At 40.3% G+C, this 24,056-nt stretch overlaps 1 protein-coding gene across 9 annotated transcripts in view; it reads left to right on the plus strand.

The window, feature by feature from the left end:
- The window catches only part of NAV2 (neuron navigator 2), a 333,951-nt gene that overhangs the window by 153,439 nt on the left and 156,456 nt on the right, over nt 1-24,056 (plus strand). For all 9 annotated transcript variants that reach the window (XM_039534978.1, XM_039534979.1, XM_039534980.1 and 6 more), the window contains one exon: nt 4,354-4,511. In XM_039534978.1, coding sequence (XP_039390912.1) covers nt 4,354-4,511 — 158 coding nt within the window. The remainder of the gene's footprint in view (nt 1-4,353; nt 4,512-24,056) is intronic.

Below are 24,056 nucleotides of genomic sequence, written 5' to 3' on the forward strand. Positions count from 1 at the left end.
TTTTCTTAACCTCTGAGGATAGAACAAGAAGCAATGGGCTTAAATTGCAGTAAGGGAGGTTTAGGTTGGACATGAGGAAAAACTTCCTAACTGTCAGGGTGGTTGAGCTCTGGAATAGATTGCCTAGGGAGGCTGTGGAATCTCCATCATTGGAGATTTTTAAGAACAGGTTAGACAAACACCTTTCAGGAATGGCCTAGATAATACTTAGTCCTGCCATGAGTGCAGGGGACTAGACTAGATGACCTCTCCAGGTCCCTTCCAGTCTTATGATTCTATGTTGGCAAGAAAATAATGGACCTTGGTCATTCTTGTGAGCTTTATGTATTGAAAAGGGAAGGTTTGAAAAGTGAAGATTCACACAATTTCTGTACCAGTTATTCTTTTCATTTCTACGCTGTTGAAATTACTAATGTCAGGACTAGTTTTCTCTTGGGTAATAAAAAGTGGAACTTAGTCAAGTGTGTCAGATGAGACAAAACAACAGAGTAGATATATATCTCATCACTGGTCCTGGACTCCCTATTGCCCTGTAGCAGAGAACAGCTAATCTCACTGAAAATGAGTAATAGGTGTTTCTGTCCATTTTGTCCTTAATCACAGCTTGACTTGAATGCCAACCCCTATGAGCAACCCCTCACAGCAGCGCTTAAAAGGGCTGCTCTAATTATTACTAATACCTTTGGTATCAATCATGGACTTTCTTGTGATTAGTATTACTCTTGATATTACACCTCTACCCCGATATAACGCGACCTGATATAACATGAATTCGGATATAACGCGGTAAAGCAGTGCTCCGGGGGGGGCGGGGCTGCGCACTCCGTCAGATCAAAGCAAGTTTGATAAAGTTTCGCCTATAACGCAGTAAGATTTTTTGGCTCCCGAGGACAGAGTTATATCGGGATAGAGGTGTAGTATGCTGTCATGTACTTAATTAGGAATTCCACTGTAGTTCTGCATTAACTATTGTAGTGTATTTGACATTTTTACTCATCTTGTGCACTAACCAGCAAATTGTATCCCTTTCTGTAATGTGGAAATGTAACCGCATTACTCCTGTCCTATAATTTGGATTCACATCCCCCACATTTTGTATTTTACTTGGTGAAGGGAAGGTATCGGCATCAGAAAGATGTTTTGTGCTAGAACCCATATTCTGAATCACCTTTTAAGCCTTATTGAGTCTCCCTACTCTGTTTCCCGCCTAAGGCCTTGGCTACACTGGCGCTTTACAGCGCTGCAACTTTCTCACTCAGGAGTGTGAAAAAACACCCCCCTGAGCGCAGCAAGTTACAGCACTGTAATGTGCCAGTGTAAACTGCCCCAGCGCTGGGAGTGCAGCTCCCAGCGCTATAAGCTAATCCCCACAGGGAGGTGGAGTACCTGCAGCACTGGGAGAGCGCTCTCCCAGCGCTGGCGCCGCGACCACACTCGCACTTCAAAGCGCTGCCGCAGGAGCGCTCCTGCGGCAGCACTGTACAGCTGCAAGTGTAGCCATACCCTAACACTAACTTGACACCTGAGATGCATCAGGTTCACCCTCAGGCATGGTTACACTCTGAGTTAGTTCACATATTAGCTAGCTAAAGGTGCTGAAGAGCAATAACCGAGAGTGTTCTCTTAACTTTGTACCTGATCTCTGCTAACAAAAAGCCAGCAGGTCCATTCTGAAACTAGATTTTTCCCTACAAAGGCTATGGCTACAGAGCTTACAGCTGTAGTGTTGCCGTAGCCAAAGTAGCTATATTCACTTCCAAAGTGTCCTGGGCAAGTAAAAAGATATGTGCTTAAAACAAAATTAATCAGATAAACACACATCAGGAATCTGATGGAAGGATAAGTGCTTTGACAATATATCTGCTTCCTAAGTGTTTATTCTTACATGTATTCTCTATTTTTTACATATTTATATAACTAGCAGTTACAATAATGACTGAATTGACAACCTGTGCTCTCTGCTGGTCAATGTGTCTGGGCTGTCCCCTTCACTTTTCTGAGCAAATCATTTTGTTCCAAATCTTTACAGCACTATTGAGGACCGTTTAGGAAGAATAATTCTTTTCTCATCCACTAATCCTACCAGAAAAAAAAGAAAAGAAAAAAAAAGAGTAGGGAACGAATTTTAAAATAGTCCAGTAGCTCTATTGTCGGGGTTAGAACATAGTAGGTAATAATGTGCAGTCTTTCTTTAGAACAGACTGTCAAGTGATGTAGCCTGAAGGCTCTTCCTGCCTGCAAAAGACTGAATTCAACATCTATTAAATAGTATGGGCTCTGCATGAACTCTCTTGCCCTGCCAACTTCAAGGAAAACATAAAAAATGGGACTGAGAGCCCTAAGTGTTCATGTTTCCCATCTTTTCTCCTCACCACCTTCTGCCTCTTCATTTGTAGCCTTCTTTTCAATAGATAAAGTATTTCAGGGTGTTCTAAGTTTAATTTGTCTTTGATCAATGCCATATATAATTTTCTAGCATCCCCTAGTGTTGAAACTGGCTGAGGTTCTTCATAAACAGTTGAGAACTTAAGGCAGTTGTCTGGGATACAACAAAGTAAACCTCAAAACCCATAATGTTATGTGCCAGAGGCTGTGGTAATGTGAATTTATAAATACAATATTTTTGTTTTTAGTGGTGCCCATATATTTTGTCCTCCTTTGAGCTTTGGAAGCATGTGCATGCATGTGTTAATATTTATGCTTTTCCCTTTTTTATTTTTTCATTTCCCCTTCACTAATCTCTGAAGAGTTCGTTGATTTTGAAAGCAGTGTTAAAGCCCCCCTCCCGACTTTCCAGCGCTAATGGTGGTCTAGATATAACAATGATTTTGCACATTGCATCCCCCATGGCGTATTCCCTGTACTACACTATGATAATAAGGGCTTCTGGATTAGGCTCATTGGTGGTACACTTCATTTAGGTCACAGTGATTTTATAGACAATTTTTTTTTACTTACTCTGAAAACAATAAAGGTTGAGAATTGCTCATGTCTTTCAATGTTGCCACCATACATGACGTGAGCAGATTCTGGCTTTTAGCCTCAAAAATGAAGATGTCACATTACTTTCCAAGGTACTCGAAAGTCTCAACAATTCTCTACAGGTATGTACTTTGAGGGCATTATTTCATATTTTGTTTTTCTTGTATTTCATTTATTTAGATTCATAAAAGTGTGCTGTACATATATGAAGACTATGATTTTCAAGGGTGCCTCATCTGAAGGAATGAGAAGCCCATATCTTATTCAAATTCACTGGGAGTTGGTCATCTAACTCCATTGGGCTTCTTTAAAAAATACCAGGTACCCCTAAAAAAATCACATAATAGAAGAAATCATTCCCATCATCCTATTCTAAAACCCAGACTTCCTCTCCCCAGAAAAAGCCTGATAAAGCAGATAAAGCTTGCAAGCCTGGGCTCTGCTGGATCAAAAGGGAAATGCATTCCAATGAGGACCCTTCATTGACAAAACATGACTATCAGCATCCTGCAGTTTAACCCAGGGGGATGTTCAGCTCCTCAAGCTCCTCAGCTGATCCCACTGCTGTGCTACTACATGGGGAGAGTAGTGGTCTCCGAGGCAGCCAGAATTCAAACCTTAGAAGGTTTTGTAGATCCAAAAATAAACAATATTAACCTTCCATTGAAAATCAGTTGGTAGCCAGTTCAGTTCCCAGAGCACAAATGTAATGTGCTCCCTATAGAGAAATGCCAGTTGTTAAGCTACAGCCACATTTTTGCCCCATTGTCTGTTTCTGAATTGGATGTAGTCCTATGTAGAATGCATTTCAGCAATCTAGTTTAGGAACATAAGGCCAAATTTTTTACACCAATTTTACAGCAGCATAAATCCATTGAATTCTCTGGGGTTGCTTCTTGTTTACACTGGCATAAGGGAGACAAGATTAAGACCAAGGGCTATTGCACTGAAGAAAAATGATTGAGGACCTGATTCTGCCACCTTAGATTGAGTAGTACTTCTAGTAGTCCCATTGAAACCAACCAGACTACTTGCCAACTACAGTACTAATCAACTTAGATAAGGGTGTCACAACTGGGTTCTGAATGTTTTAAAATCTGAAAATCACATCTTACAATAGTACAATATCCAGTTCAAGGGGTTTTCCTGATGTAAAGCAATTCAAACTACTACTGTAGTCACTGTTATGTATATTTTTATCCAGGATATTTTTGTGGTGGCTTGGTTAAATTCCTTTAAAAACCCACAAAATTCTCTTGCCTTGCTCCGTTTATTCTCGGATTACGCATGGTTTTCAGTTGTCTTTTCCTCTTCCAAATTGGTGGTTTTTCTTATGAGTACGTTATCCTGTTTTCTTATTTTTCTTAACAGACTTCCAGGTCCCACCACGAGGGTATCTGCTGCAGGCAGCGAAACCAAAACTCGTGGGTCTATCAGTGCCAACAACCGGCGCAGCCAGAGCTTTAACAACTATGACAAATCCAAACCTGTTAATCCACAACCACCTCCATCAAATAGCAATGAAAAAGGTAAGTGCCATGAGCCTTTTGTACTTCCTCAGATCTGCTTTGCTTTGGTTTTGTTCAGTGGAAATGGAGTACGACTGGAGCTCCGGAACAGATGGAAACATCTCTCTGATATGTGGTCTGTTGCAAGTACAGGGTCAGATTCTAGGGCCCTTGCATAGCTTTCACTCAGTCCTTCTGTACCACACTTCCACTTAAACCAACAGCAGTTCCTCTAGAAGGACTTAATAAAAACTGTGTCTGAGATCCTTTTCCCACTAAAGTTGGTAGGGTGTTGTGCTGTCAACTTCGGTGGAAATAGATAAAGTCACTGGGGTGTGGCTGATAGGTATTTAACAAAAAGAGGTGACCAAAAAAATGTGCCAGAAGGAAATACACTTGAATGAGTAAGTGGCAATCTCATGTATGCACAGGCATTTTTAAAACAAGACTGGAGAAAAGCTTAGTCCTCCAAATCATTTGAGACCGTCCCTCCCCAAAATTTGTTTGTTTTCCTGTTAAAACAGTCCCACTGCTAGAGATGTGCCTCTCTTTTTCCTATGGCCCTCTACGGTTCCATGCTTCCAAACTTGTCTTGAGGCCTGAGATAAAACTGATTGAAGTCAATGGGAATCTTTATATTGACTTCAGTGAGCTCTGGATCAGGCATTCTTCAGTGCATGCTGCATAGATGAGGATTTCTGTTAGCAGTTTGTTTTGACTTTGCTGTACATCTTCATTGTTCCTAGCCTACTACAGTGCTTTGTCATCTTTGTTTCTGGATAAATTATCTTTCAAAATAATTCCAGCCACCAGTCCTTTATTTTTCTTGTTGACAGGCATCTCTAAGCTATCACAACATGTAACAAGCACTCATGCTTGATATCCCATTGCATTACCTTCTGAGCTTGCTGTATACATAACAGAGAAAAAGCATAATGCAAGGAGGCTCTCTCAGTGGTGTTAAACTTAAACTTGATAATGGAATAGTTTAGTACTAAATATGACTGTAATGATTCATACCAGGCATTATGTTTCAGCATGAATTTAAATATATTCCTTGTACTGAGGAACTGTAAATAAGTGTGCCTTTTATTTAACGACTGTATGATACAGCTCTTGCTTTATAGATCAATACTAGTTTTAGGTAGGAAAGAAAAATATTCCTTCCTGTTCTTTAAGGTACTGATTTTTTTTCCCCTCTCCTGCTGCTGCAATTCCACCTCTCCTTTTTGGTTCTTCACTAGTCTTCCTGCTATGTATCTTCCCACTGTGTCAGTTTTATTTTCATCTGGATCCCTGCAGCCTTTTACAAGAGGGAGATCAGAGGTTCATGTTGATACAATGTACAGCTCTGCTTCCTCCTGTGAACTCTTTCCCTATAGAAGGAGCTGAATGAGCTTCACTGATTTAGAATATTTATAAACTTGGGGAGAGGGAAGTTACGATATTTTTAGATTTACAGTTTTCTTTGCATTCACTGAAATAAATTATCTATTGTTTGTTGAGTCACAAAACACTCAATTTCCTACGTTGTAACTAATTCCTTATAGACCACTGCAATATCAGTACTATCAAGACATCATCTTACTGCTACTAATTGTGCCATCCAAGATCCTACTTGTTCAGGTCCATCTAATAAGTTAACAGCTCTGGGACTAAGGACTCATGGGCAACAATTCTGACCTCACTTAGGCCTGGTCTACACCTAAAACTTAGGTCAGCCTAGCCACATTACTCAGAGCTGTGCAACATAGTTTGGTTGACTTAACCCCCACTGTAGATGCAGCTAGGTTGATGGAAGAATTCTGTCAGCCTAGCTACTACCTCTCAGATAGGTGGATTATTATATTAACAGAAAAATCCCTTCCATTTATGTAGGAAGCATCTACAATACAGTGGCACAGCTGAAGCTCCATAGCTATGCTGCTATAGTGTAGACATACCATTATATAGGAATTAGACCCCATTAATCAGACGGAGCAGAATTGGGGCTATGGTTTTGATCTGTAGCTGTGCCAGTGATTCTCTGTGCCCTAGGGCTGGTCATTAGAAGAGACACTTTTTAAATGGTCGCTGTTTTGGGTGCCTCAATTTTGGGGAGCCTTTGTGATAAGGTGATGTCTCAGGCCCAACAAGGGAGTAAAATTCTTGTTTGCTGTTACAACATTAAACAGTTAAATGTGGTCCAGAGTTTCATATCAGTTTATCGCTGGCTTACTCCCATTGAACCAACCACCAATAAAAATCTTTGTAACCTTTTCTTAAAGACACAGAAGAAGAAAAACAAACAGTTAAAGCATTTGAAGTGTACAGTATTAAGTGAGGCTTTCATTTTAACAGTATTCCTTATTCCCTTTAGCTGTATAAATTCTTTTATAGGGAAATCTGTTTGACAGTCTTTTAGATGGTATTAAATGTCCTCTTGAGCAGGAAAAACAAAGTTTAGTTGAGATGGTTTGGAGTTACTGCTCTTCTTGGAGTCCAATCCTGCTTACTTTAAGACGAAACAAGACAAATGCGCACAAAAGGTTAGAGAAAAGAAAGATAGTAAATGCAGCTCGTGATCTTTGGTGCTGATTTTCATTTGCAACTTTGCTGATGGAAAAACACAGGCCAAGCACATGGACTTATCAGACACTCTGAGTCCTGGCATTAGGCTGTTTATGATGTTACTTTTAGCTGCCTTTCTGGTTGTGGGCTCTCAGCAGTTTTGCTAAGGTGGAGTTGTCTTGGCTGACTTAGTCAGACTCTGATTATACAGAAGGCAGCAAGAGAAAGATATGATGGAGAAGAAATAAGGTGAGGAATGAGAATAATACATGAGGGAGGGATCCCAATTTTCAGGTTCCGTTCATTGTTTAGCCTCAGCTGGTGGAGGTGGTAATTCCATTTGGTTTTCACTCTCTGGCTCAGTCTGGTTAAGGTGTCTTTCAGGATGAGGACAACAAAAGTCCCAGGAGATGGAGGAGATGGTAGCCATACCTGTAAAGTTTGCTCCCTCCAGTTCATGTGTCCCTCTGTTCTCATTGGTGACCCATAGATAAGCAGTGTCCAAGAAGTGGTAGCAACCTCATCACATTAAAATTAACCAATCAAAACACATTTTGGTGCTTTCAGCTATAAACATTTCACATTTCTAAAGGTTTTTTTTATCTTCTTGTCATGACAACCCGGACTTTACCAGGTGCCTTGCAGATGCCTTACTAGATTTTTTTTAAACAATCCAGTTTGTACCAGTCTATTTGTCTTCAGCTTCTGCTGATTTTTATAAACAATTTTATGTAATAGCCTGAGTTGGACTTTTGTTACCTTATACAGCCTCGAGCCAACTCTGCACAGCATTTCAAGTTGGGCATCCAAAACTCGGGGGCCGCTTTTCAGAATATGGCTGTTAACCTTTCTGTGTTGTATGTAGGGTAGCCTCAGAAGTTGGTCCAATAAAAGCTATTACCTCTCTAATCTTCCTATGTTTGTTTCCCTATTCATAAAATGGGGGTGATAATACTTCACTACCTCACGGGGATGCATTCCCTCCCTCACAGTTTCTTCCGTTCAGCTTTCTTTCACACATACACTCTTGCCCTTTTCTCCCCTTCACTGTCCCCTTGGCCTCTTCCCTTCACTGTCCCCTCTGTTCACTTTTCTTCCCATTTAGCTTATCCCCTCCTAACTAAGCCCACCAAAATAAAATTAAAAAAAATATGAAACGAACATGTTTGCCACCACCACACTGTTCATACTTCTTATGTGTTCTTCTCCTTCCCCTACTCTGTGTCTGTCTTGTCTATTTAGATTGTAAGCTGTTTAGGGTAGAGACTGCTTTAATACATGTTGAAATCCTTAGCTACTAGGCATTGTAGACATATAATTCATATATGATTCATTAAATTCTGATTGTGGAAGAAGGAAAATGTTGAACTATTCCAAATGAGTCTTCCATATGTGAGCTTATTCTGCATAGCTTTTTATTAGCTGACAAGTTAACTATTGTTATTATCATAATTTATTTGTAATGCAAAAGGCACAAGAAGCCACAATCAAATTTGGGCCCCATTGTGCTAGGCCCCATTGTGTGTATATATATAAAAAGAAAGAGACACCCAAGGAGCTCACAAAACAGATGGATGAACGAAGGTCAGGTCTAGAGGTCTGCCTTTTCTAGCCGAGAGACGTGAGTGCTGGAGATCACATTCTTGGTTCTGAAGGGAAGATTTGGATGATACCCTTCCCTTATTGAGCCATTCTCTCTTTGGATATTGTTAAATCAGTTCTGCCAGAGATTACATATCCCAGGTTCCCTAGGACTCATAAATTCTGAAGAACAATTTTTTACCTTTGGAATTAACCAAATTGGACCAAGAACCATATATTTTTATGGTGTCCCAGGATAATACCCTGGGTTCCCTATGAGGAATATTCAGTATAGTTACAAGGAATACAAGGAATGAAGTATTAACCTTCCGTTCACACTCACTTCATATACTGGCCCCCGACTCTGAATCTATACTTCGCTTTGGCAACATAAATGGGGAAACTATATGGGTTGGTGAGAATTTCCCCATTGCAGGAAAAGGATAGAGCCAACATAAGGGTCCCAGTTCTGCTCCTCCCCCTGTTACAATGGGCATTCCAGAGAAGATGGGGATGGGAGCAAGCTCATAGTATTGTGTTCTACCTATAGAGCAACCTATAGCAGCCCGGGTAAACAAGAAAGACTTATTCTTACTATGTTTTAGGCTCTGCTCCAGTCTCAATGCAGGCAGCATATGGACTACACAAAGATGGCATAAAGCTTCCTTTACCTACCCTCCACGAGGCCCACACCTTCTGTTCTGTCTTTCTCAGGAGATAGTGCACAGAATCTGCTCCACTGGTTTTCTTTTCAAGGGCCTGATTCCAATTTGCACTGAGGCTAGGGTGACCAGACTGCAAGTGTCAAAAATCGGGACGGGGGTAGGGGGTAATAGGAGCCTATAGAAGAAAAAGACCCCAAAATCGGGACTGTCCCTATAAAATCAGGACGTCTGGTCACCCTACCTGAGGCCCCTGTATACCGCTCTAGCCTTGTAAAGTGCCTTAAAGTTAATGGAAATGTAATTTACCACCACTTTATGGCCTCTTTACACTGCTCTGAGTGTGTAAAGGGGTCATGGGGAAATGAGAATAAAACCTCAAGTGACTTCACTTTCTCTTTTGATTATGGTTATGAGAAAACAAGTTGCCCTTCCTCTTTGTAACTATGTGCACACATGAATACCCTTCTCAAGCTATCAAGGTTGGGGGACATTTGTGTAAAAGTCCCTTGATAAAGTATTGTAGTGTAGCACTGGCATGGAATACGATGTCATAACTGTTAAATTAGAACCACATTCAAAATGTAAAGGTTACTAAAACATGTACATTATAAACAGAGCCTTAATTTTGTTTTTAACTCCTTAGTTCACTATGCTGATATTCCCTAGTACCATTCAGGATAGGGTTTCAGTTGAGTTCTAGGGCAGGAGCTCTCACCGTGTATTCAGAACTAAGTGGCATTGGTGTTGCTGGCTCTGAAAGACCCACTCTGCACCATGCAGGAGCCTTTCAAGGGGAAGATAAATTAAAATCTTAAATGTTGTAAATGCATGACATTCACTGTTTGAAAAATAGCTGGCTTTAGCCAAGAAAGGTATACTCCTGCTTCAATGTAATTGAAGCAAATCCCCTTGTAATAAAGGTAGTTTTGTGACCTGCCATCTCGAGCACACACATAAAAAGTAGGTTCAATAAATACTGTTTCCCTGGCACTTATGAAACATGCCTTTTCATTTTGTTGTTTGGAAGGCTGCATCAGTCCCAGACAAGGGGGAATAGAAAACGAATCAGCAGGTATTTTTGATGAATACTGTGACAGGAATGGAAAATGGCCAGTGGAGGCTTCCTTATTGTGCTCATGTGATAAATAGCTCCATTTGGCTTCCTCACCTCTTTTATAACTAAGGTGCCAAATGACCATGATTTAAATTTAATTTCAAGGATCATTTAGTGTAGCTTTTTAAGATGGAACAGACGATAGCTTTATGGATGTTGCAAAGACTTCTTATATGTGTGGCAGCTCCTCAGAAATGCCAAGCTCAATGTTCTCTCTCTCAGACAATGCTAAGTTGAATGACATTTACTGAAATTGTGTCCCTTCGCTAAGTTAGTAATTTGACAGTATTCATTTGCTTGAGTTTGCGTCTCAGAGCTCTATAATGGAATTTGCATCTATGGCGTTTTAAAGTCGTATGTAGTCTGTGAGGATTGAGCGATTTATTTGCAAGGTCACTCTAGTCTGATGTAATCAAGCCTGTGGCTCAGCAGGACAGCTAAACTGGAGTCCCTAATAAAGTCACTGCACCAATACACTTTGAACAGAATTATAGTTCAATGATTTTAATATCAGAACATTTCTACCCTCTTGCAGTGGAGATGGCAGTCCTGCCCCCATGGGTTCTAGTCTCCTCTTGCTTATGTGTGCATAACTTCCATTGACATTAGTGATAATTTTGGGTAGGAGGTGACTAGAGCACTGGTCCAACATGCCTGTGGTTCTTCGTGCTGACTTGTTTCTTTTCATTAAATAGTATTTTTCCCCACTCCCACCCACCATCAAGTCGTTTGATCGAGCTTCACTGATCTTAACAATATTATCCCAAATGCAGTTATAGTAGGGCCCAAATCTCAACTCTCAATGACGTCAAGGGAGTATGCTTAACACTGTATAGGAGACACTCAGAACCTTCATATCAGGATCTAGATGAGAAAAGACTTTGCATTTACCAGAGAAAATACTTATATGTCAAAAAGTTTACAGTAATTTATCTTGGTAAATCAATTTTCAGGTATTTTAGAGGGCAAATTATTCTTTACTTAATGATTTAGCTGTCTTTTCTGTAGGTGACATTAACCCTGACAATCTGAGCAGGGTCGGCTCTAGGCACCAGCATTCCAAGCATGTGCTTTTGGCGGCACTTCTCAAGGGGTGGCATTCCAGCCCTTTGGGGGTGGCTCTTTTCAAGGGGTGGCACTCCGTTGCTTTTTGGTTTTGTTTTGTTTTTTTTGCTTCAGTGCAGCACTCCAGTTTCTTTTTTTTTTTTTGCTTGGGGCAGCAAAAAACCTGGAGCCGGCCCTGGATCTGAGTTACAAACATTTGGCTATTTTCTTTCTAGAAAATTTTATATACAGTGTATGTTTTATACAGGATGTTTTAATTGTTTTAATGTCATAACAGTGCAACGTGGCTGGTAATCATAACTATTTGCAATTAATCCAAGAATTTGGTGGAGCCAGTTGGTTTCATATTTTCCACATGTGGACCCAATTGGAGAGTATAGTAAAACTGAACTCAAGTGTGGTTCTGGAGACATTTGAAGTCTTAATAAAATCAGGGGTTCATGACAGAATTTTGGTTTTGATAAGAATTTGACTATTTAATAAACTATATAGGGGTTGGAAAACAGGATTTACCTGTCGTTCTGAAATAATGTCAGTTATCTTCCAATCCATTGTAATATCTCATGCCAAACAGATCCCACTGTACTAGATAGATTATCTGTTTAAGGGGTAGGGAAGTTAAGAGGAGTAAGTGTTCCTAGCACCCTCCACCTAAAAGTGACTGATGATAAAGGTGTATGATAGATACATTTTATTACCTCTGTATATGTCATAGTAACAAGTAATGTTTTGGACAGCAGTGCAAGGACTCTTGGTTTTCAGTTTTAGACTAACAATTCACTTTTGTCATTTAACAATTATAGTTCAGCTAATATTTATAAAGTTTTAACCCTTGAACTACACCTGCTATTCTATCTACTGTCCTATGTTGAAATAATGAATAAACTGGGCAAGTTCAAGACCACAGCAGGTACATTTCTCTTGGACACAAGGGATGGGAGATTAGGACTTGCTAATATTTTACAATATGCCCCCTACTTCAGTGCGTGTTTGTGGAATGGGGAAGGGAGAAAGGGAAGTCTGCCTTAAGAGGTCCCAGGCTTGGAGGGACTTTTGGGACACGTGGTGACTTTATGGTATAAATAGGCCTCAGGGTAATACATTTATATTGTTTATTATTAAGTATGTTTGTTTGTAAATTGTACCTTTTAGTAATATATAGTGTTTTTCTCCCAGATGTAAATTGTCTTGTTAGTCAATTGTCTGTGTCTTGTGGCAATGAAAATGAATTAACTGAAGCAGAATACATCTGAAATGAAAAGGACAGTAAATGGAGCATAGAGGAGTAGCTGGCTACAGGAAAAATAAATAACTCTAAATTTTGAGGAGAGATCTCATTAATCAATAAAATTATGCAGATGGTTTTTTTAAGGACTTAGGGAAAGTCTCCTTTCATTTAAAGTCTGAACAGCTTGCAAAAAAAGAAAAAAAGGCGGTGATAAGGAGTTAAATATAGGTGTTATCCCTCGTAACCAGGGCCGGTGCAAGGATATTTCGCGCCCTAGGCAAAACTTCCACCTTGCGCACCCCCCGCCCCCAACTCGAGCCCAGGGATTCAGGGCCGTCCCTAGCTGTTTTGGTTTCCTATGCAGCCCCCTTGCGGGGAGGCTGTGTGGGTACCCAGTCTTCCACAGGGCAGGGGCTGGCCCCAGGCCTCTGTGGGGGGCTGTGGGGGGCCCTGCCCCAGGCCTCTGCAGGAGGGGGGGTGACCCAAGACCTCCCCAGGCTTGGAGGGAGGGGAACCACCACCCCCCGTACTCACCGGCAGTGCGGCTGTGGGCCAGGGGAGCAGAGCAGGCTGGGGCCTGGTCGCTCCACTTACCATGCGGTGAGTGCAGGGTCAGGCCTGGCTGCAGACTTCAGGGGAGTGGGGGCAGGGCTGAGGTGGAGCAGGGGTGGGAAGAATTGGGGTTGGGGCAGAGCAGAGGCAGGGCCATGGGGAAGAGCCGGGGAGCCCCCCCTGCGGCAACTCCCAGCCCTATGGCACCCCCCGCATCAGCTCCCCGCCCCCCGGTGCCGCTCCACTTCTCCCGCCTCCCAGGCTTGCGGTGCCAATCAGCTGTTTGGTGCGGCAAGCCTGAGAGGGGAGAAGAATTAGAGTGGGGGCGGCGTGCTCAGGGGAGAAGGCGGAGCGGAGGTGAGCTGGGGCGGGGAGCGGTTCCCCTGCATGCCCCCCCCCCCGTTACTTGCTGCAGGCAGCCCTCCCCGCGCCTCCTTGCCCCAGCTCACCTCCATTCCACCACCTCCCCTGACTGTGCTTTTTGGTGCCCCCAACCACTTGGCGCCCTAGATGGCCGCTTAGTGGTTGCACCGGCCCTGCTCAAGACCCAGCTGTCCCATACGGTGTGAAAAAAGTATACAACTATTATGTTTTTAATCTTCATTTTCGAATACCACTGCTGTAACAAGAAGAAAGCTAAGTCTTTGGCAGTACTTCACAGTATATAAAAGTGAAGCCAGACTCTTCCTGAAGTTTATAAGTCAGTTCAGTATAAAGATTGGCCAATTTGGCATAACATGTTAAACACAAGTAAAAATGAGAAAGAAAAGAGATGCACTCATTTTTTCCCTAGTGACAGACCCTCCGTATAACCTCTTCAGCAGCCACAATATTCAATTTAATATTTGCAGACAGTTATCCTACATTTTTAAAGGAAATTAAAATAATGCAGACTTCATTAGGGGTTTTGTTCATAATTCATTGTTCCATTTGATTTTTTTTTGCATTTTCTTTTATTTATATATAATATGTATCCTTTTCCCCAAAAGTGTAAAATAGCTATGCAGCCAAGTTTTCAAAGTGGCCACTGAGCTTGGGTGCTCCAAGTTTTGAATGCCGAATTTGAGATACAGATGACCTGAATATTCAGAGGTGCTGAACACTTGTGGCTCCTATTGACTTCAGCTGGGACTCTTGGATGCACAGCACTTTTGAAAATCGGACCTAACGTGTCTCAGGTAGGACATCCAAAAATGGAGGGAACCAAAATGAGTGGCTACTAATGAAAATTTGGCCAGAGTCATAAAAGGCATCACTTCAAGCATGCTGAGCACCTGAAACTTTTATTAACTTCCTACTGAATTGTGGAATCAGAACTTCCTATCATCAGGCCTGTAATCTCCCATACGTCACAAACCACGGTACACATTTTAGTACATTGTATTAGTTATCAGGAGGGTAGCCGTGTTAGTCTGTATCCATAAAAACAACGAGGAGTCCGGTGGCACCTTAAAGACTAACAGATTTATTTGGGCATACGCTTTCATGGGTATAAAACCCACTTCTTCAGATGCATCCACGAAAGCGTATGCCCAAATAAATCTGTTAGTCTTTAAGGTACCACCAGACTCCTCGTTGTTTTTATTGGATTAGTTGACTCTGTACTGCAGCTCTGTCACTAAGCCACATCAATCCATTCTTTTCGTAGTAACTTTATGTACTAAAGTAAAAGATGGGGAAAATCAGGAGGAGACTAGGAAAACAAAAAGGGAACAGAATAAAGCAAATTATAGGCCTTATTATCTGTGATATAAGAAAATGTGTGATGGCTGGTGTTCAGGCCTTCAAAGTTTTTATTAGAACCATCTCAAAATGTACAGCAATAAAACTTTACTGTAGCCTCCCCACCTATTACCCTATCCTTGTATATACATATCAAAAGCCTTGGGGGGGGCACGTCAGTTCTGCAGTCTGTATGTGGAGATTTATGTCCAGAACTCCATTAATATTAATGGGAATTCAATGCACAAATTTTCCCCGCAGCACTTCGATAATATGACCTTCTGTGCTAAGATGTTTCATTCATTTTCATGATGATTAGCCATTTATAATAGCAATAGCATTCTGGGCAGTGCAATTTGATGTAAATTATTATTCTTTTGGGTTGTTAAAGGCTCTTTTAATAATAATAAAAAAAAGAACAGGGCTCTAATTACAACTTGGGGTTGTGAAGAAACGAACTATTCTAGCTTGTGATTTCTGATGTCACCAGAGCTCCTCATGTAATTAAAGCCTTGTAATTCACATCTGAATTGTCAATTGTCGTTTAGTCCATGTATATATAAACATACTCCTGTCTGGTTTACTTTTATGTCCTTTTACAAGTAAGACTGTGAGTAAACTACAGCATAAATAACAACTGCCACTGTACAATGTCACTGTTGAACTCATCTTAATTATTCAAGACACTTCTAAGTAGTCCAAACAAATGTAGGAGTCTTGCATTCATATGCCTGCTCTGTGAATCATTGGGGAGTGGATATCTTGGAGATCCCTCATAGTCTTATTCCCTGTGGCTGTTTCACAGACATGATCTCTAAACAAATAAACAATTACCTTAATCTGAAATCTAATTTGCATATGCAATATTCAGTGGAGAAACATTTTCTTTCTCCTTTGTACTGGAGGATCAGAACGAGCCCCTGGGCAGAAACGCTATTGAAATTCACAAATACATATAAATTGAGTAATGGGCCTGTTATGTCAGGTTCTCTCCTTCATACAGCCTAGGGGTTCACAAAGCCATTCAGCATTTGGAATGTTGAAAGCAATGCATCAGGTGCTCAATCCTGCAAGATGCTGGGCACTTTTACTAGGTGCTGAGTGCTTTCATTCTCCCACTTTCTTCATTGTGCTTCAAGGACACTGAGCACTTCAGAAGAGGGCTTTGAATCTTGCAGGATCAAGCCCTCAAAGCATATGATGGCAATCCTGTATGTGACTGCTCTGTTCCCCTGCCTCCCACAACTGAAAATTGCACTAAACATAATGTAAAGATGTAGTAAACACTGATGTCTTTGTGTTCCAGCTATTTTCCATGGGTTCCTAGGTAATACTGTAAGTGGACTAACCCCAATGCTTAATTTGTGCCAGTGCTTGCCAGGACTGAGCATTTCATAGCCCCGGCATCTCTGGGCTTGCTGCATCATTTATGAACATAAAAAAATTGCTTGAGACCCAGTACCTAATTGCTTGATCCCGGTAGGTCATTCCAGCTTTCTTTATAAATATTGCTTTTTAAAAAAAATAATCCTGCAGAGGGCAGTAGAAGTCTATGGGGAAACAACTGTACTCTAGATTTTCTTTCAATATAAATGTAAGGTAAAATTATAGTAAAAAGCAAATGCTGTTAAAGTAAAATCTAGGAAGTTTACCTCTCTACTCTCAAGGCCAAAAAAGATTTATATTTTTCAGACTGTAAAGACGGAAACTCAATTACTGTTCGGTTCCTAGTGGACAGGTGTTCAAATCAGAAGATGATGATGATAATTATTATTTCATATCTTCAAAGTATTCTAAAAGCATAATGAATTCATCATTTAATTGCAAACACTGTCACACTTAATCCTACCTCCCCTGTTAGGAATCTCATGAAAGAGGCCCAAAGACTGAATAACTACAGTGACTAAACTACCATTTCAGCTCCATAAGTGGGAGTTATACCAGGTGCAACTAAGGCAACAGGGCCGGATTAACTTTTTGTGGGCCCCCTTGGGGAATGAAGATTCCAGGGGCAAGAGCACTGCGGGCAAGGTGGATTTGATTTAAATCACTAGTCAGGAAGACTAGAAAACCATGATTAAATCAACATAAAAGTGCATTCTTGTTGGTTATAACCTTAATACATATTCTTCACAATTCAGAGACAGATGTAGATTTCATTTTTAGAAGGTACACACTATACATTTTGAAACAGTGATTTATTTTGAAAACTTTTCAGATGAGTTTTACAGCTATATCAGAAAATGAATAATTGTTTGGTTATTTCATTTACCAAAGATAATTGAAGCAGATATTTATGAAGTCATTGGGAGGTGAACTATCTTCAGTTCAACAGGTTAATCATTAATATTTGGAGGATTTTCTTGCCAGGCTGTATTAGGAGGAGAACATCACCAGACAGACATTTAAATTGTTTTATTTAACTAAAACAACATTCTGGATTTTTTTCTTCAACAGCAAACATAATATTTTAACAAAAAAGCATATGTCCCTCACTTCTCACATTTATCTCCAGACTTCTCTTTGTCCAGATCTATTCCACCCCCAACAATCTTCTATTCATTGAACTTTTTGAAACTTTTCACTTTTAAAGAGAGGTAAGGGATTGACTCTGTGTACACGAATTTGCAGAGGGACAATAGAGTTGAGGTCTGTTATTTCTCATCTCTATTTATTTATTTATTTATTTATTTATTTAAAAGCTTTTTTGCTGTTAATAAGCATGTTACCTCTGGAGACACAAATCCAAGAGTTTGAGAACTGTAAAACTAAGTATCTCTGATGGTATCTTCTAGACTAAGCACCGAGTCCCATTGGGTAGATAGATAGATTAACCCAAATAATCTATACAGAAGCCCCTGGAACCCCATAAGATTGGGTCCCTAATCCATGAACTATTAGAACTCATTTACAAAACTTTTCTTAAACATTACGTGAATATATTCTCATACTATAGAATTAGAATGTATAATCTCTGTTCAATGATGAGATATAATGTATCTTAATTAAAACTATCTTTTAGGTAGGTTTTTTCCTCAAAAATCCGATTTAAATAAAAAAAATCTGATTTTTTTTATTTATTTTTTTTTAAGTAATTGATTTTTATCCATCCTGACAGCAGGGCATGGTTGGGGGGAAGGATTGGTCCCCAGCTGGAGCGAGGCAGGGGCCAGGGGGCAAGAGCACAGTGGGGCATAGGGGGGAGAATTAGTCCCTGCTGAATGGAGCAAGGGAGGTGTCGGGGGCAAAAGCACAGCACAGTGGGGCGGGAGCTAGGGTTGGTCCCTGGAGCAAGGGAGAGGCCGGGGTAAACTGCAAGCGCAGCAGGGCTGGGGAGGGGGTAAACAGGATTCCCCCCCCCCCGCCCACATAGAGCGGGTACTTACCTTCTCCCTGGTTCTAGCTCATTCTCTTTGTCTCTCTCTGCACTGAGCACAGGGCTGGGGGTGCAGGGTCTGGCCCAGAGCTAGGGGGCTCAGGGTTGGGGCAGGAGGTTGAGGTGTGGAACACTTACCTGGGGCAGCTCCCATTTGGTGCTCAGGGTACAGGTGGCAATGTGGGGTGTGTGTGTGTGTGTGTGCAGGAGCTCCCATTTGGTGCTCAGGGTGGGGATGTGGGGCGGTGCAGGAGTCAGGGCAGGGGGCTGAAGGGGGTATACCCTGATTCCACCCCCTTCCCCAAGGCCCCGCCCCTGCCTCTTCTCCGCCTCCTCCCCCGACCGGTGAGCGTGCTGCAGCTCTGCTCCTCCCCCTCCCTCGCGTGGGTGAACAGCTGTTCGGCGGTGGGGAAAGCGCTGGGAGGGGAAGGGACAGGAACACGGCACATTCAGGGGAAGAGGTGGAGAGGGGAACTTGGCTGCAGGCGGAGCCTTCCCTGCTGCAGCAGGAGCCGACAGAACCAAGCTTCTGCCCACTGCCCCCGCAGGAGATAGTGGTGAGCAAGGGAGGTGGAGAAGAGCAAGCCGGGGCTGGGCCCCTTTGGAGCGTGGGCCTGGTGCCAGTGGCGCCATGGTAAATCCGGTACTGCTAAGGCATATTTGTGGGGAAAGCTCTTGCTCTTACTGCTTGTGTTGTACCTCTTCTGTGGAGAGAGTAGTTTACTCTCCAAAGCTTCCATTCAGCATATATCATTTGGGGAAAAAAACATTGTTTTAAAAAGACGCTCAGTTTCTTGGCATATATTTATATAAACTAAAGTAGTTTTTGGAAAACGGACTAAATCTGGCTGCTCTGCAGATGATGCACAGAGAGACAGACAGATTTCATACCTAGGAGTGTTCAAGATAGATTGGACTTCTGTGGAGTGAGAATTTGCAGCAGTAAGGGACTAGCTTCACCTTTGCTTCTACAATAAAGAGGATCAGGATTTTGCCTATCTTTTTAACTTTAGGTTTTGAGAGATGTGAAATTATCACACTTTAAAAACCTCTAAACAGTGTCTCCCTTAAAAAAAGAAAACAAAAGATAAAGTATGAAGAGAATAATAGAACATTTTAAAAGTCATTTTACAATGTTTAGGTCTTTAGAAATGCAACTTTCTTTGCTCTATTGCATCAACCTTGTCTGTGTTATATAAAATGGACTGATAGTCATCTAGCAAAAGCACACTAAGGAAAGGTGACCTTCAGTCTGCTAATCAGATAGTTCCCATAGTATGTTTGTTTGCAAAGCACTTTATTTGCACATACCTAATTATTAGCAGGTACAGGTAAATGGTCAGAGATGTATTGCTATTGAGCCAAATTTCAGAGGCTAAATACATTCTTGATTTGATAACTAAGGTCCTCCAAAATGGAAAAACACACATCTTTCTTTATACTTCTATTATTAAGAACAAGAGAATGTGTGAGACAGAATACAGGAGGCATGAAATCCATAAATCAAGTGAATGACTGTATAGTGTGTTTGTATAATTCTGCTTAATTGAATTAGACATCGGCAACAGGCAAAGCACCAAAGGTTCTTGTTTTCCACAATTTAGTTACCAGGTAGCCCCCAAATTATAATGATGTAGGGACAAAAGGCGGGGGGAGGGGGGAATTTGCACGGCTAATCTGGGTTGTTGTTTTTTATTACCCAAATGTAGTCTCAACAACAGAAATTTCTAAATTTGAAGCCATACTAATTTAAAAAAAAAAAGAGAGAGAGTGAGAGAGAGAGATTGACAAATTGGAAAAGGATTCAGAAAAAAGCTACAAGAATGATTAATAGTCTGGAAAAAGTGCCTTTATAGTGAGAGATTTAAGAAGTTCAGACTATGTAGTTTGTCCAAGAGAAGGTTAAAAGGTTTGATCACAATCTAAAAGTACCTATGTGGTAAAGGGATTTTTGATGATAGAGGGCTATTTAAACTATCAGAAAAGGCATAACAATATCTAATGTTTTGGAAGCTGAAACTAGACAAATTTAGATAGAAATAAGGTGCAAATTTTTAACAATGAGGTCTTCATTCAGGTCTCTAAATGAAGGCTGGGTATCTTTCTAGAAGATATGCTATAGTTCAAATGCTGCTTGATGTAAAAATTACTGAGTAAGGTTTTATGGTTTGTATTATGCAGGAGATCAGATTAGATAATTATAATGGTCTCTTCTGCCCTTAAAAGCTGTGGAAATGTAGGACTAAGCCCTCTTCCATAGCTGCACATATCATAAATATAAAATATTTGTTAAATACTTACAGTAACACTTGGATTCACAAAGGTCTCCTTACCAGCAAGTACAGAATCACCAGATATTTTGTCTTCTAAGATTGCAAACTCATGGTGGAGAGGACCTTTTCTACTTCATGTTCTGTACTGCCTCAAGCACTTTTTCCATAATCAGCAAACTCATAATAATAAATAATAGAACCAAAAAGCAAGATATGTATTTCCCCAAGTGGTATATGTGACTTGACCATATAAGTCAAGTAATATTGCAATAAAATCTGTTGTGAAAAGTGTGTCCTCATATATATTAGCGTTCTGTTCAGGATTATGATTGTGACACTGAAGGATTCTTCCTTCTGCCTGGGTAGCAGCACTCATAATTTCCCAGCATAAGAGAGTTAGGGTGGCAGATTCAAATCTTGTGACATTTGGCCAACTTGACTCAGGGCAAAAAAAAAAGTTGACTGGCTGGCTAAAAAGTAAGACAGAGCTACTGAAGATAGGATTATGGTTAGTTTATTCAAGGATTCAGCCCCTTGTCCCCCAAATGTTTTCTTTTAAACTTTATAGTTGAGGTTACATTATATCAATGAATATAGCTCTATTAAACTGTAAGTAATATGACAGACTTTAAAAAAAATCAAACCCACCTGTGCCTTTTTTATCTGATGAAATACAGATCATAGACTGTAGTTTTCAGATGAAATACAGGTTATAGACTGTCGTTTCACTGTTGGTGAATGTACCAGTATGATATGTGCCCAGCTTTCAGAGGATTTCCAAAAATTGTATATATTGATTATTATTTTCCTGCCTTAAAAGGGTTTAAATAAATGTAGTTTATCTTTCTTACTATCACCTTGCCATGTTGCTGAGGGCTGTTCCATATTAAAGAAACAAGCATAAAAACAAGAAGAGAAAAAGAATATGTATCACAAGCAGATATTGCTAAATTATCTCTTTAGGCCTTATCTGGAAGTCCTGCTCACTGTTTTTGCTAATTCTGGTAATTTCCCGGGCAGTTGATAGTGGTAGTGTGTAGGGTAACCAGATGTCCTGATTTTATAGGAACAGTCCCGATATTTGGGGCTTTGTCTTATATAGGCTCCTATTACCCCCCACCACTGTCCTGATTTTTCACCCTTGCTGTCTGGTCACCCTAGTAGTGTGGCTGAGTTTGGACAAAGTTAAAATCAAAGCAGGACCTCTGGATTTGGTCCTTTAAGCAGGGCCGGCTCTACTGTTTTCGCCGTCCCAAGCAGCGCGCCAAATTGCCGCAGTCCGTGTGCTGTTAGGGTGGCACGCGCGTTTCCGTGGCGGCGGCAGTTCAGCGGCAGCTTCTGTCTTCAGCTGGAAGACAGAAGCTGCACCGCCGCGGACAGCTGAACATAGAAGCTGCCGCTGAATTGCCGCGGCTGCACACGGACTGCCCCGGCCCTGTCTTTAAATGTGGCATGCTGTACAGAACATATATTTTTAGACTTTTTGTTTTGTTAGACTATTTTCTGCATTACTTTAAACAATCATTACCTTTGTCCTGAGTAAACCAAATTTTTTAGAGGCTCATCAGGATCATTTGTCAGTTACTCTGATCTCCTAATTAGTGTAACAAAGGGAAGCTATTCACAGCACCACAATGTAGCTGCTGCTTTTAAATAAATAAATAATCACCCTTAAAATTCTATGTCCTGTTCTGTGTCACAAAAATCATTCCAGTGTTGGTTGATTTTATAGGTCTTAAACAGATGTATGCATTTTGAGATCATTACATTTACCAACATGATGAACTTGTTTGGCTCATCTATACTGAATAGTCAAAGACTTTCAGGAGAGTTAGTTTGTACAAGTAGTTCAAGTTAACTTATATTTGTTGCAATTCACTATCCCCCAAAAAATCTTCTGCTAAGTCAATGAGCGTAACTTACTGTTGTAAATAGTTATGTTATTAAATTCATATAGAAATGTGAAATTGAAAAGCCTGATATCTCGACCAATGACCCTTACATAGTATGTTACTGTGATTTCTAAATGAGAACTCTGATATACTTTAATTGATCCTGAAAAGTCAGTGACCCTTTTTTAACAAACTGCCAGATCATCACTGAAATTGATTTTTAACTGTGCCAAATTCAGTAGCATCCAGTCCAACTCTGTGAGGAATGGATTGAGGGTGGGGGGAGAGGTGGAGTGGGAAAGTCTCTCTATCCTAGGGAACATCAGAAAGATTAACAGTTCATTAGAGACTGAAAATTAAATAGAGAATCTTAAGGTGAAGAAAAGATCATCCTCGTTATCAATATACACAGCATGAGCAAGAAGAAAACTGGAAAGAACTTTTATAGAATGAAACATTTGGTTCATGCAACAAATAGCAGTAAGTTAAAGTATTTTTTTCTCAAATCCAACATCCATGTTCATTAGTCTTTGCTGTTTACATTTTGACAAGGTTTTGAGCTTTTTCTTTCTTTGTAAAATTCATATGAATCTAATGTTTATGTTCAGAGGTTGAAGGAGCACCCTTTTGCATGTGCTAATTAATGCTAACAACTGCAATAGTGGGTAGAGATTGTAAAAGGAAAGCATAAGTACATGAGGTTAAAAATTAAGTTGTAAATTGGCTGTACTTTTGAGTTCGCTTTGTAATGAAAATGTTTAGCTTCAATAAAATGGGAATATCTCCATGCTTGGAACTTCACAAATTTTAGCAGTTTCACCGTGTTAAAAATTTTTTTTTGAGGTGCTGAACGTAGGGCAGGTGCTAATAATTTAGGTTATTTTTACATATTGGACTGAGTACAGCCAAAAGCACATGTGCTCACAATCCACAAATGTGTGCTGCTTAATTCAGTGTAGTTAATAACTTAACAAAGAAGTTGTGTCCCAGGTTAAACAGTGTAGGTTACATTTATACTGGAAACTGATATTATTGTTTAAAAATTTAAAAAATGCTCTAATGCAAAAAATCTCAGGCCACAGGTATACTGTTTAATACAAAAATGCTTTTTAAAATAAACAATATATTTCACATAGAGAAAACACAAAATTCTACCTTCTTTCTTAAAGAAAAAAAACTATTTTAGAATAATTGTCTGTAACTCTTTCACACTTGATTTGAAAGTTACTTCTGACTGATGACCTACCTCTCCAAATCAAATTGCTGATCAAAGCAGTTTAAGTGACTGGTCTTGACAAATCCATAATTTCAGTGGTACGGATGTAAAATTACTGGCATTTTTCTTCAGTTGTGCTATGTGTGTTAACAGAAACCTGAAGTGGTGAATAATCCTAACCTGTTTTCTGTATTATAATTTATGTTGAAAGCATTTGATAAATGTTCATTTTGTCCAATTTGATCCTCAGTACAATATGACTGACACGTCTTGACCGAAAACTTGTTTGTGTATGTATGTGTTCTGGTTTGAATGATCTGTTTGTCTGATGC

This window comes from Mauremys reevesii, linkage group 4 (assembly GCF_016161935.1).
Source record: "Mauremys reevesii isolate NIE-2019 linkage group 4, ASM1616193v1, whole genome shotgun sequence".
Lineage (NCBI taxonomy): Eukaryota > Metazoa > Chordata > Testudines > Geoemydidae > Mauremys > Mauremys reevesii.